At 55.0% G+C, this 12,816-nt stretch overlaps 1 protein-coding gene across 1 annotated transcript in view; it reads left to right on the top strand.

Annotated features, from left to right (window-relative positions):
* Positions 1 to 7,274, top strand: part of LOC101419119 (mitotic arrest deficient 1 like 1) — a 75,279-nt gene extending 68,005 nt beyond the window's left edge. The window contains exon 10 of the mRNA XM_058292472.2: positions 7,149 to 7,274. Coding sequence (XP_058148455.2) covers positions 7,149 to 7,239 — 91 coding nt within the window. The 3' untranslated portion in view covers positions 7,240 to 7,274. The remainder of the gene's footprint in view (positions 1 to 7,148) is intronic.
* The last annotated feature ends 5,542 nt before the right edge of the window (positions 7,275 to 12,816 follow it).

Consider the following 12,816-nt stretch of genomic DNA (forward strand, 5'->3'; position numbering starts at 1 on the left):
CCGAGACTGATCAGGGGGAAGCCTCGTCTTCTTCCAGGAATAGTGCCGGGGCGCGGGGTAGCCACTGGAAAGGAGTGAGCTTGGAGTCCCATCTCAGGCCCCACGAAAACTAACCCAAAGTGGATCAGAGGTCTCCATCTAAGAGTTAAAGCTCTAAGCCCTTTAGAAACAGAGGGCTAAATCTTCATGAACTTTGGTTTCTTGATACACCCAAAAGCACAAATAACCAAAGAAATAAACAGATAAGTTGGACTTCATCAAAATTGAAAACATTTGTGCATCAAAGGACACAATCAAAATAGTGAAAATACAACTCACAATGGGTGCTAATTATATATACGATAAGGGTTCAATATTCAGATATATGAAGAGGTGCTACCACTCAACAACAAAAAATCCCAAAAAACATGCGTGAACCCTAATGCAAATGATGGATTTTAGTTAATAATATATTTCTAGTAATATTTGTACATTACCTGTAACAAATATACCACAATAATGCACAATGTTAATTTGTGTGTATATGTGTGCATGCACTAGGGGGTATATGGACTCTGTACTTGTGTAATTTTTCTGTAAGCTTATAACTGCTCTGAAAAAGTCTTTAAAAAAAAATAAACAGAACACGTATACAAGTCACCCAATTTAAAAAAGGGCAAAGGATTTGAGTAGACATTTCTCAAAAGAAGTTATCCACCTTGCCAACATGTACATAAAGATGCTCAGCCTGAATGACCATCAGGGAAATTCCGATCCAAGGCGCCGAGATGCCGCTTAACACCCTCTAGATGGCTGTTCTAAAAAGATAGTGACAGGCATTGGTGAGGATATGGAGAAATTGGAACCCTCGTGCTCTGCTGCTGAGAATGCAGCTGGTACAGCCCCTGAGGAAGTCAGGCTGTGAGGTTGGCTCAGAGGTTGAACAGTTGCCGTAGACCCACCATTTTCCCGCTGGGTTCCCAGAACTGAGGACACACATTCATGAACGAACTTGGACACGAGTGTGACAGCAGCATTCTTCCAGATAGCCCAGATAGTCATCGGCTGGTGATTGGTCAGCAAAACAGGATCACAGTGCATGACAGCCATGCAAAGGACTGAGTCCTGATCACCTGCCACAGCGAGGAGGAACCTTGAAAATACGCCGAGGGAAAGAAGCCAGACGAGAAGCCGTGCACTGCATAGATTTATAGGAGAGGTCCAGAACAGGTCCATCCAGAGTGACAGGAAGTAGGTTAGTGGTGGCCGGAGGGTGAGGAGCGGGGAATTAGTGGCTGCTAGTGGGGATAGGGTTTTTTAATGCTAAAAGCCGCTGACGTGTACACTGAAATGAGTGGATTTCATGGTAAGTTATATCCCAGTTTTAATTAGAAAAAAGTAGCCAGCATATTCTTTGAGTCTTCCTGGCTCTGCTGTTCTGTTCCGTTGATCTGAGTGTCTGCCTCTCTCAGTACCACACTGTCCATTTCTGAGTAAGTCTTGAAATAGGGCCGTGCTTCTTCCCACTGTACTCTTTTTACAGGAAGACTGGTGCTTTTGGTCCTTTGCTTTTCAGTGTCAGTTTTAAAACAGTCCTGCTTATGTCTGTAAAAATCTTGGTGGAATTGCGATAGGAATGGTGTGAAACCTGGATATCAAAGTGGGAGACTTGACAGCCTATGTTGAATCTTCCAATCTATGAACATGGCATGTCTCTCCATTTATTTAGATTTCTGATTTCTTTCACCAGTGTTTTGTAGGTTCTGCATCCAAGTCTTTTTTTTGTTTTGTTAGGTTTGCACTTAAGTATTTCAATTTTTGGAGCAATTGTAAATGTTACTATATTTTGAGTTTTGGTACCTACCTGTTGATTGCTAGTTTGTGGAAATGCAATTCATCTTATATATTGCTGAATTCTAATTGTAATATTTTGTTAAGGGTTTTGCATTTATATTTTTGAGAGATATTAGTCTGTAGTTTTTCTTTTTCTCGTTTTTTTTTGGGGGGTGTCTGTCTTTGGTTTGGAAATGTTTCCATCCCTTATACTTTCTGGAAGAAGTTATGTAGAATTGGTATTAATCTTCTTTAAGTATTTGGTAGAACTCTACTGTGAAACCATGTGTCCTTAGAGATTTCTTTTTAGAGCATTTGAAATTAAATATTCAATTAAAAAGTTACAGCTATTTATTTCATGTCGGATGAATTGTGGAAGTTTGTGTTTTTTAGTAATTGTTATGTTTAATCATGGTATCAGGTTTATGTCTTGAGTTATTTGTAGCATTCCTTTAGGATCCGTAGTGCTATCCTATTTCATTGGTAATTTGTATCTTTTCTCTTTTTTTGTTGTTGTCAGTCTTTGTAGAAGTTTTTCAGTTTTACCTACCTTTTTGGAAAAACCAGTTCCCTGTTTCATGGACAGTATATTTTTCTGTTTTCATTTTATTGGTTTCTGTCGCTATCTTTATTATTTCTTTCCTTCTGCTTCCTGTGGTGTCATTTTGATCTCCCTTTTCTAGGTTCTTGAGGTGGGAGTTTCAGATTATTGATCTGAGACTTTACTTCTCTTCTAAACTATGTATTTTAGTGCTAAAAATTTTCCTGTCAGTTCTTCTTTAGCTATGTCCCTCACATTTGGACATGTTGCATTTTCATTTTGATTAATTCAGGGTATTTTTTGACTTCTCTTGAGACTTCCTTTTTGATCCATGGACTATTTAGAAGGGTCTTGTTTAGTTTTCATGCCCTTGGAGATTTTCTTAGTATCTTTGTGTCATTGATTTCTAGATCGACTCCTTGTGGTCAGAAAACCCAGTATTTGATTTGATCTCTTTAATTTATTCAGTTTTGTTTTGTGGCCCAGGATATGATCTATTTTGCTATGTTCTATGGGTCCTTGAACAGAATGCGTGTGCTTTGCTGTTTTTGAATGGTGTGTTGTATAAATGTTGATCAGATTCTTTTGGATTAGGTTTTTTTTTAAAAGATTCATTTACTTTTTATTTAGCACACCCCCCCACACCATTTTCTGTTCTCTGTGTCCATTTGCTGTGTGTTCTTCTGTGTCTGCTTGTGTTCTCTTCAATCCTGGGACTTTTGGGAGTGGGAGAGAGGCACTCAATCTCTTGTGCCACCTCATCTCCCTGGTCTGCTGCATCTCTTACTGTCTCTCCTCTGTGTCTCTTCTTGTTGTGTCATCTTGCTGCACCAGCTCTCTGCTAGGGCCAGCTTGTTGCATGGGCCAGCACTCCTGCTTGGCCCAGCACTCTGCTCAGGCCAGCTCACCTTGCAGGCCAGCTTGCCTTAACCAGGGGATCCCAGGAATTGGACCTGGACCTCCCATATGGTCAACGGGAGCCCACTTGCTTGAGCCACATCTGCTTCCTTGGTTAGGTTTATGTCGGTCCTGTGCTTATCTGTATCCTTGATAGTTTTCTATTGATTGTTGAGAGAGGAGTGTTAAAGTCTCCAACTGTAATTATGGATTTATCTGTTTTTCCTTTATTAGTTCTACCAGTTTTCACTTTACTTATTTTGCAGCTGTGGTTGTTTGGCTCCTAAACATTTATGACTGCTAGCTCATATTGGTGGAGTCATCCTTTTATGATTATACATACAATCTCTCTATATATCTCTAGTAATTTCCTTTGCTCTCAAGCCTACTTTGTCTCTTATAGCCAGTCCTCCTTTCTGTTGATTAATGTTTTGTCTTTTACTTTCACTTTGCCTATATCATTAGGTTTGAAGTGGTTTTGCTATAGATAGCATATAGTTGGGTCACAGTTTTTAGCCACTTTGTTCTTCTTTATCTTTTAATTGGCATATTCTGACCATTTACCGTTAATGTAATTATTAATATATTAGGACTTTTGTTTGCCATTTTATTTTTGGTTTTGTGTCTGTTTTCTTTTTCATGCTATTCTGTGGGTTATTTTAACTCTCCATTTTTCTTGTTTCTTGTATTTTTTTTTTAGGAGGTACTGGGGATTGAACTTGGGACCTCTTACATGAGAAGCAGGCACTCAACCACTGAGCTGCACCCACTTCCCCATTTAATGGATAACTGTATGTGTGCATATGTACGTGTTTTATGTGTGTGTCTTATGCAGTGGGTTGGTATCATCATTTTACCACTTCATGTGAGGTATAGAAACTTCCTACCTTATGTACCGTACCTTCCCCATTTCTAATATAATTGCCTTAATTATTGCTTCTGCATCCATTTAGAACTCACCAGGCACTGACATCTCCTGCCTTCCATCACCTAACTTAATTAGAACTCTCAAAAGCGTTATTTTTGCTTACTGTATTTTTCTTCTTTCCCGATACGCCAAGATTCTTTTCTCTCTCTCTCTCTGTCATGGTTTATAGAACTTTCTTTACTCATTCTTTTAAGTGTAGGCCTTTTGGCAACAGGTTCTCTCAGTTTTCCCTCATCTGGGAATCATTTGATTTTCCCTTCGTTCCTGAAGTTCAGTTTCTCTGGATGTGAGCGCCTCGGTTGACATTTCTTTCCTTTCTGCACTTGAAAGTAGGTATTTTCTCTGGTCTCCATGGTTTCTGATGAGAAATCTGTTGTTATTGAAATTGTCCTCCATTGGTAAGGTGTCTTTTCCCTCTCAATTCCTTCAACATTTTAGCTTTGTTCTTGGTTTTGAGAAGTTTGTGATGCATGTGTCTGGTCTGGATGTGTCTAGTTTATCTGGTTTCTCATGTTTGGTGTTTGCTTGGCTTTGCTTTTTAGGAGATACCGGGAATTGAACCTGGGATGCAGGCTCTGAACCACTGGGCTACAGTCTCCCCTTTCCTTCCCTTTTTAATGTAACGTGTATACAGCATAACACTTCCCATTTCGACTTCTTTAATGCGGTCACCTTTTTTAATAGGGGCACGACTTCTGCTGAAGTTTGGGTGCGTTAGGTCGTGTGCTCGGGACACTCAGCCCTGCCTCTGCACGCTCAGTGCTTGGCTCTACCCCACCGCCTCCCAAGGCCCCGGCGCGCGCTCTGCAGTGCATTTTCTCTCGTGGTGAAATTGGGTAGTTTCTCTTTTTCTGTCTTCCAGGTCACTTTCTTTCATCTGTCCCCTCCATTTTGCTACTGAGTCTATTTGGTTTCTTTTATTTTGGGCATTGCATTTTCAGTTCCAAAATTTCCATGTTCTTATTCCATCTTCTCTCTCTTTGCTGAGACTTACTTTTTCAAGCGTGTTCTAATTGCTCGTGGGTGCGTTTTTATGATGCTGTCTTTAGAATTTTTGTGAGATAATTTGAACATCTCTTTCCTCTCGGGTTGGCATCTATTGATTTCCTTTTTTCTTCTAGTTTGAGATCTTCCCGATTCTTGCTTTGACTAGTGATTTTTTGCGGAAGCCTGCACGTTTTGCGCGTTGCGCCGTGAAACTCTGGGCGTTACTTCCCCCGCCTCTTCACTCGCAGGTGGGGGAGCAGTGCCCGCCCCCGCGCGGCCTCAGGCGACATCAGGGGCTTCTCCTCGGTTTTGCCGGCTGGGCCCCGGGCCTCGCGGACCCCTCCCTGCTGGGGGGCGGGTGCCTCCTTGCTGCCCCCACGGCGCACCTGCTGATGCCGCCCCGCGGAGGGAAAGGCGTCACGGCGTCTGGGCCACCACGAGGGTGCCCTGCCTGCCTGGCCGCCGCTCCGCCCCCTGTCCAAGCACTGCTGCCCTGGGATTGGGTGGCCGCTTTCTTCCGTGGTCTCTGGAGGGTGTGGATGGCCTCTGCCCGTTTGGCTGGGCCTCTCCTGGGCCTCCAGTCAGAGCACACCAGGGGCTCGGACCCTCCCCACGTGCCTGGGGCCTCCACCCCCACGCTTGGGTCCCCGAGGCAGACCTCAGCCCGTGCCCTGCAGGCTCCTCGGGCGGTTTCGCGCCCTAGGCCCGGGGTCGCTGGCTGGCTTCGTGGGCCCTGAGCAGAAGCCGGCGTCCAGCGCCGTGCGTCCACCATACCATCCACCGTCCAGCCTGGGAAGGCAGCCTCGTCTCTCGATGGGGCAGACACCACATGTGTGGGCCCGTGCATTTCAGTTCCCGTGCTCCGTACCTTGGTAAAAACCTGGAAAAACCATACTAATCAGACTAGTTTAGTTTAGGGCTGGAAACAGCTTTGAAAATGCCATCAGAAGGTAGAGCCATGCCTCAGATTTGACGGTTAGAAGTGACGACTTCTAGGGTCATTTTGATCCCAGTGATTTATGATCCAGTATTAATGCTTCTTCATTCTTTGAGTAAATATTGACTGTCTAAACTTTTCCTGTGCATTGGAGACATTGTTGTGAACCAAAGAAAACCCCTGCCCTCCTGGAGATGCGTGGGGAAACAGTAAACAGGTAAATAGGTCATTATGCGCGCTGGTGAATGCTGCCAGGAAAGGGCGGGCTGACCCGAGCAGTGCCTCTCGGTAGGGAGGTGGGGGCCTCGCTTGCCAAGTCCCGCGATCTAGGGGCCAGCACGTTCCACAGCATCCTGGCTGGAGGGGCCTGGGAGGGGCGGCCGCCTGCTCTGCGCCCACCTGTGCCGAGCGGTCCTGGGTGGAGACGCCCTGAAACAGCCACAGTAGGGACAGCAGGGCAGTTCCCACTAGTTCTCAGTGCTTGGCCTGCACAGAAAAACAGAAATGTCGTGGAAGATGGTGGGTGCCTCGGGAGGAGACGTATTTTCAGGGGCTAGCTGTGGGGGGCCTCGGGGTGAATGTGAAGCAGGGGTGGGCTGACGCAGCAGTTCTGGGGACGTGTGAGACTGATGGACGGCAGAAGGTCAGCGTGCAGCCCGAGTGGGGCGTGTGCAGGGCTTGGGAGTTTGATCCGCTTGGCGGGGAGTGCTAGGGTCTGGCTTCTGTGGGGAAAGGAGACGAGGCTTTTGAGCACCTGCTCTGTGCCAGGTACCGGCAGGTGCTTTAGGATGTCACTTCCTCTCTCTTCTGTGTAGTGGCCTTTTTGGAGGGGCTGTCCACTTTAGGGGGTGAAGGAGCTGATGCCCGTGGCAGCGCGGGGCCCGGTGGTGTGCGCCCTGCCCTCGTGGAGCCAAAGCCCCGGTCTTCCTAGTCCAGACCGCCCTGCGGGGGCCCTGGCGCGGGCGCAGGCCTTGGTGGCACTGCGCCGGACTCTCTCTTGTGTGTCCTGGGCTCTCCGGGACTGAGTCTGTCTCTTCATCCCACAGGACCCCAGAAGATCTTTCCAGATTCATTGTTGAGCTGCAGCAGAGAGAGCTGGCCCTGAAGGACGAGAACAGCTCCCTCACGAGCAGGTAGGCTGCGCCACTCCAGCGACGTGGGCAAGGGAGAGCCGGGGGGGGCGAGCGTGTTCCACGTGTGCCGTGGAGCGGGGGGAGCGCGCATGCATGTGACACGTGCGCCGTGGAGCGGGGGGAGCGCGCATGCATGTGACACGTGCGCCGTGGAGCGGGGGGAGCGAGCATGTGCACTGCGTGAGCTGCTGACTGCGCATCATGGTCTGCTGGTCCCTGGAGAAGGGCCTCGTGCTGGGGGCACGTTCGTGGCCCGTCTTTCCAGCGGGAGCCTGGGCTCTGCGTGGCCCCTCCTGGCATGGAAGCCGGGGCTCCGTGGTGCGTGCAGGCAGGAGACGCCAGCATGGTCGGCGCGCCTTTGCAGACGGCAGTGCAGTCTCACCCCACCGGGCCCTAGCAACGAGGAGATTGATTTCCTGCTGACGGGAGTCCAGAGGCCGGAGCCGCGTGACTCCAGGGCCTGGTTCTTGCCAGCACTGCCCCGCGCCCCGCGCCCTGCCCCCGCGCCCCGCGCCCTGCCCCCGCGCCCCGCGCCCCTGCCCCTGCGCCCGGCTCGGGGCTTGGGCTGTGGGGCAGCTGCCCCAGGCTCCGGCTGTTACGTCGGAGGCAGAAAGGCGCGTCTGCCGGGGGCCGCCTTCTCGGGTGGGGCGCTCCTGCCGACACGTCTCCCTCCGGTGGCCGTGGGGGCGGATGGCCATGGCCTGCTGCTGAAACCAGGCCCTGCAGAGTGTGGGGTGGCCGTGGGGTTGCAGGAAATGTCTGGGAGCAGCCGTGGTGCCTCCTCTCTCAAGCTGGTCTCACCTCTGTGGACGTAGTTTTTTAATAGTTTACTGGTAGCCGACGGAGAGATGTTCTGATTTGGGGGCTGAAGTCACTTTTAAAATTGCCTTTTAGAAGCATCTGGTTACGTGGGACATAATCACATCAATTTAGTTTGAAAATCTCAAATGGCGAAGATTGCCTCTGCTGTGAAAGCCACTGTCAGATGAAATGGGCACTAAAAGTGATTTGAAATTAAAACGCGAACGTTTTGCCAAGTGGGCCTCCTCATTTTACTTTGAATCTGGAATGGAATGAGCCGTGCGGGGAAGGACACTCGTCGGCATCTTGTCCGTCACCGCTCAGCTCCGCAGCGGGCGCTCGGGCCCAGCAGGAAGGCCGTCCCTGCCGGGGTGGCCCCCGCGGGCCGCCGGCTCCCCTCCCACAGTCAGGAGGCGGCCGAGCCGCTGCGCCTGCCTGGACGCTGCGTGCGTGCTGCCCTCTGTGGCGGGGGCAGGCGGTTCTCGGGCTCCCTCTGGGGTGGGGGCGCCCTAGGGGGAGGATGAGTGTCAGGGCACCAGGGGAGGTTCCCGGTGCTACACGCTCTGCACGGCACGTGCCGCGTGCTCCCTGGACAGCGGTCCCTGCCGCCCTGTGGGCCCTGGCCGTGCGGCCGCTGTGGGGGCCACAGCCCTCCCCACAGTGCTCCTGTGACCCGGGGCCGAGGTGTGCCCCGCCCCTCAGCTGCTCTGCCCTCTGGTGCTGTGATGACGCTCCGAGGGCACCAGCCAGGCGGGCCCCCCTGTGCCGCCCGGCCTCGCCGAGCTGCCTCTTCCGCGAGGCCTGGCAGAGGAGGAGCCAGCAGCTCCTGGCTCCTTCGTGTGTCCCAGGAGAGTCGTTCTCCCGTGCGCCTCCAGCTCCAGCCTGCTTTCGGTGCTTTGTGGCTGCACGTGGACCGTGGTGCTCATTGCTTCCTGGTGACCTCTGGGTGAAGGTGCACCACGCGGCGAGGGTAGAAGCATGACAGCGCTAGCTCTGGCAGGGGCCTTGGAACACGCACCGGCGCTTTATGCCCGTTTGTTTGGGTTTGGCACTCTCCTTACCTTGCGCTGGAGGGTTTCCTTGAGGACGATGGGGAGACAGCACGCAGGGCTGCGGGTACTGCTGGTGCTTCAGGCGTGTGGGGCGTGGGAGTGGGCTCGCTGCCGCACAGGTCTGTGGGTACCTGACCTCTGACCCTGCGCCTCTGCTCGGGAGCAGCTCACGCAGGGGCCTGGCGCCGGCTGCTTCTCTGAGGCCGATGTGGCCCCCGTGGTCAAGTGGCAGGGGACAGGCGAGCTACTCAGACGCCCAGGACACGCCTGGGGTGCTCTCTGCCACCGCCCCATGCACCCCCACGGGCTGCGCCGTGCCCTCCCCTGCACTTGGGGGGAATTTCCAGTCTGGGGTCTGGCCCCAGGCCCCCAGTGTGTGCACGGGCTCCGCCCCAGCCCTGCCCCTGGCGCCACGCGAGGCTGTGGCCAGCCTGGGGGAGTGGCCCTGCCCTCGGCCCGTGGCCACCACCTCCCAACTCTGCGCTGAGGGGCTGGAGGGGTGGGGAGGGCGCGGGGGGAGCTGTGTGCCCTTGTGCCGAGGGGTGTGGTGAGGTCGCCGGGCCAGGAGGGCGGAGGCTGGAGTCCGTCCTCGCTGAGACCGCCCTGCTGGCCCCACCCTGCGCCCCGCTCCCCACCTGCCTTGGGACCCCACGCTCCCTCCTGCAATGCTGCTTGCCGAGGAGTGGGGCCCCGCAGGTAATCCCACGTTGCCCCTCTGCCTCCTGGGGCCCTGGGCCCTGTCCCCTTGCAGCGCCCGCCCTGCCCACCCAGCACAGCCTGTGTGTCTCCCAGAGCTGCCCCCTGTGGGTCATCCCGATGCCGTCCAGAACCGGGATTCGGCCCCTCCCCCGAGCTGCCGCCCACTCCTGCGCCCGGCAGCAGAGGACCTGGAGGGTGACCTCAGCGCCTTTACTTTTCCTACTGAATTTTTCCACTTCGATTTGGAAACAATTCAAACCTCTGAGATGCTGAGAGGAAGTGCGTCGCCCGGTTTGTGCTCTCCCCACGCCCGGGCACGCACTCACACCTCCAGTCGCTTGCCATGGTCCCACAGTGCCTTCTCGAGTCCTTCGGCGCTCAGGCGCCCTCGCGGCCTCTCCTGGAGCGACACTTCCTCCTTCGCACCACGTCACACTCGCGGGGTCCGGCGTTGAGGACGTCGTTAGTGCTTCACTTCCCTCCACGTTGTCTCGTGGTCGTAAACACCCTTTCCTGAGTTCCCCAGTCCAGGCTCCAGCCAGTGTTGGCCACTCACGGAGCATCCACCCTTCTCCCGCCCCTCGTGGGACGTTGCCCGTGGCTGCCACGCCTGCGCAGAGCCAGGCTAGCCCAGCCTTGGAGGGCAGGCCTCCCGGGGCGGCCGGTGCTGCCGGCGGTGTGCATCTCGCCTCACTGACCTTCCTGCCGCCCCCCTGGTGGACTCAAGCCCGTGCTCCCATGGAGACGCCGCTGCCCCCACCCCCGGGCTTGGTGGCCACGGTCTGCTGCTCGGAGCTGCTCTGCCACTTCCCGCGCCACGTGGGCGGAACCCCGCGGCATTGGCGCTTCTCATCGGCAGAGTGCCCGGAGTGCCACCGCCTGTGTAGCCAGTAGCGGGTCACTGTGGGCGGCTGAGCGGAGCGGGCAGGGCGGTTCCTGGCGTGCCCAGACGTGTGCTTCAGGGCCACGGTGGCCGCTGCCAGCACGAGAGCGAAGCGCTCTGGTGGGCACGGTGTCTGTCTGCGGGTCGTGCGCTGCCAGCTGTCCCCGAGTGTCGCGCTGTGTTGGTTTCTGCCGGCAGAGTGGGGTGGCCTGCGTCCCATTGGCGTGGCCTCCAGCGTTGATGCCCTTTCGTCGTGGCCTTTCTCATGGGTGTGTGGTGCCCGCAGTGTGGCTTTCTTAGCGTGTCCCTTGGTGGCTGGCGCGGCACCTCTTCACGCGCTCACCGTGTCTGTCGCGGGCCTGCTGGAGCCCTTTCCGCCCGTCCTGGTTCCTCTGCCTGCTTTTCACACGGGTGCGTCGAGCAGGGCTGGAACACGCTGCCTGCAGCGGGCCGAAGAGTGCGTCCTTCAGGTCGTGCAGGCCCTGGCACGGCGCCTCAGCGCTCCCTCAGAGCTTGGAGCAGCCGCGGCCCCTGCGCAAAGGGGCGGGCGGGCCGTCTCAGGCAAGGCGAGTTACCAGGAGCCGAGACGGGGGCTGGTGCGGGAGCTTCCCTGCCCCTGGGCGAGCGAGAGGCGATGGGGAGGGGGGAGTGGAGGCCAGGGGGGCCAGGTGAGGGGGTGGGGGGAGTGGAGGCCAGGGGAGCCAGGTGAGGGGGTGGGGGGAGTGGAGGCCAGGGGAGCCAGGCGATGGGGTGGGGGGAGTGGAGGCCAGGGGAGCCAGGTGAGGGGGTGGGGGGGTGGAGGCCAGGTGGGTGAGCGGTGGTGGGAACGGTCTGAATCATGGATCTGTGAGGACTGGAGAGTTGGGGGGTTTGCTTTGGGTAGGACATGGTAGGGGAGAGGAGATGAGTTTTTTGTTTGTTTTTTTTCTTCTCCCCTTCCCCCTTCCCCCTCCCCATTGTCTGCTCTCTGTGTCCATTTGCTGTGTGTCCTTCTGTGTCTGCTTGTATTCTTGTCAGCGGCACTGGGAATCTGTCTATTCTTGTTACATCAACGTGCTGCATCAGCTCTCTGTGTGTGTGGTGCCATTCCTGGGCAGGCTGCACTTTCTTCATGCTGGGCGGCTCTCCTTGCGGGGTGCACTCCTTGCGTGTGGGGCTCCCCTACGCGGGGGACACCCCTGTGTGGCACGGCACTCCTTGCACGCATCAGCACTGCGCATGGGCCAGCTCCACACGGGTCAGGAGGCCCGGGGTTTAAACCATGGACCTCCCATGTGGTAGGCGGACGCCCTATCAGTTGAGCCACATCCGCTTCCCTGATGAGGTTTTGGTACCATCACGTAAGAGGACTGACTTGCCCTTGACTTAGAAGGAGGACCTGATAGGAAGCAAGAGCGGGTGGGATGCACAGGGCGCCAGGAATTGGGTTTGGGTGTGCTTAGATGAAGGCCCTGTTAGAAACCGCGTGAAGATCCGAGGGAAGGTTCGGGGCCTGGGTTAGGGAGAAGGGGGGCCGGCGGCACCCTGGAGGTGGGTTTCGAGGCTCGGCGCCTGGGCGCGGTCGCGGGGTGTGACTGCAGAAGCATGTGGGCCCCGTCCTGGAGCAGCAGGAAGTTTGCAGGTGCGTGGGCAAGCGGGAACCGGGAGAGGGGTCCGAGGAGGGGGCCTGCGGGCAGTGAAGGGTCGAGGACAGGTGCCTGGGCCCCAAAGAGAGCGTCCCACGCTCGGGGCGTGGCCATCTCGCCACAAGCCCAGCAGATGGAGGATGGAGAGCTGACCATGGGCTTAGCACCTGGGGACTTGGGGCGGCCGGGACCACGGAACAGCCCCTGCCCCGCGCTCGCTCTGGAGGGGGGTCTGGCCAGCTCACAGGGCTCGGGGTTCTGCTCGGGGGTCCCGTATTGAGCCTCTCTGTGGCCTCTCTGCAGCGTGGCCGCTCTGCCTGCCTTCCGAGAGCCTCAGCCCCCTCCGTCCTGTCCCCCTGCCCTTCCCGTCCGGCACAGTCCTTGTGAGCAGCCACTTGTGCTTAGTGGTGTCCACTGGGAGCGGTGTGGCCTCCGGCAGCCATCTGCAGAGCCGCGCCGGCCGTGCCCTGTCCTGGGCTCTGGAGCCTTGCTCGCCCTCGCTCCCTCTCGCTCTCGCTGGC

This window comes from Dasypus novemcinctus (genome assembly GCF_030445035.2).
Source record: "Dasypus novemcinctus isolate mDasNov1 chromosome 23 unlocalized genomic scaffold, mDasNov1.1.hap2 SUPER_23_unloc_1, whole genome shotgun sequence".
NCBI lineage: Eukaryota > Metazoa > Chordata > Mammalia > Cingulata > Dasypodidae > Dasypus > Dasypus novemcinctus.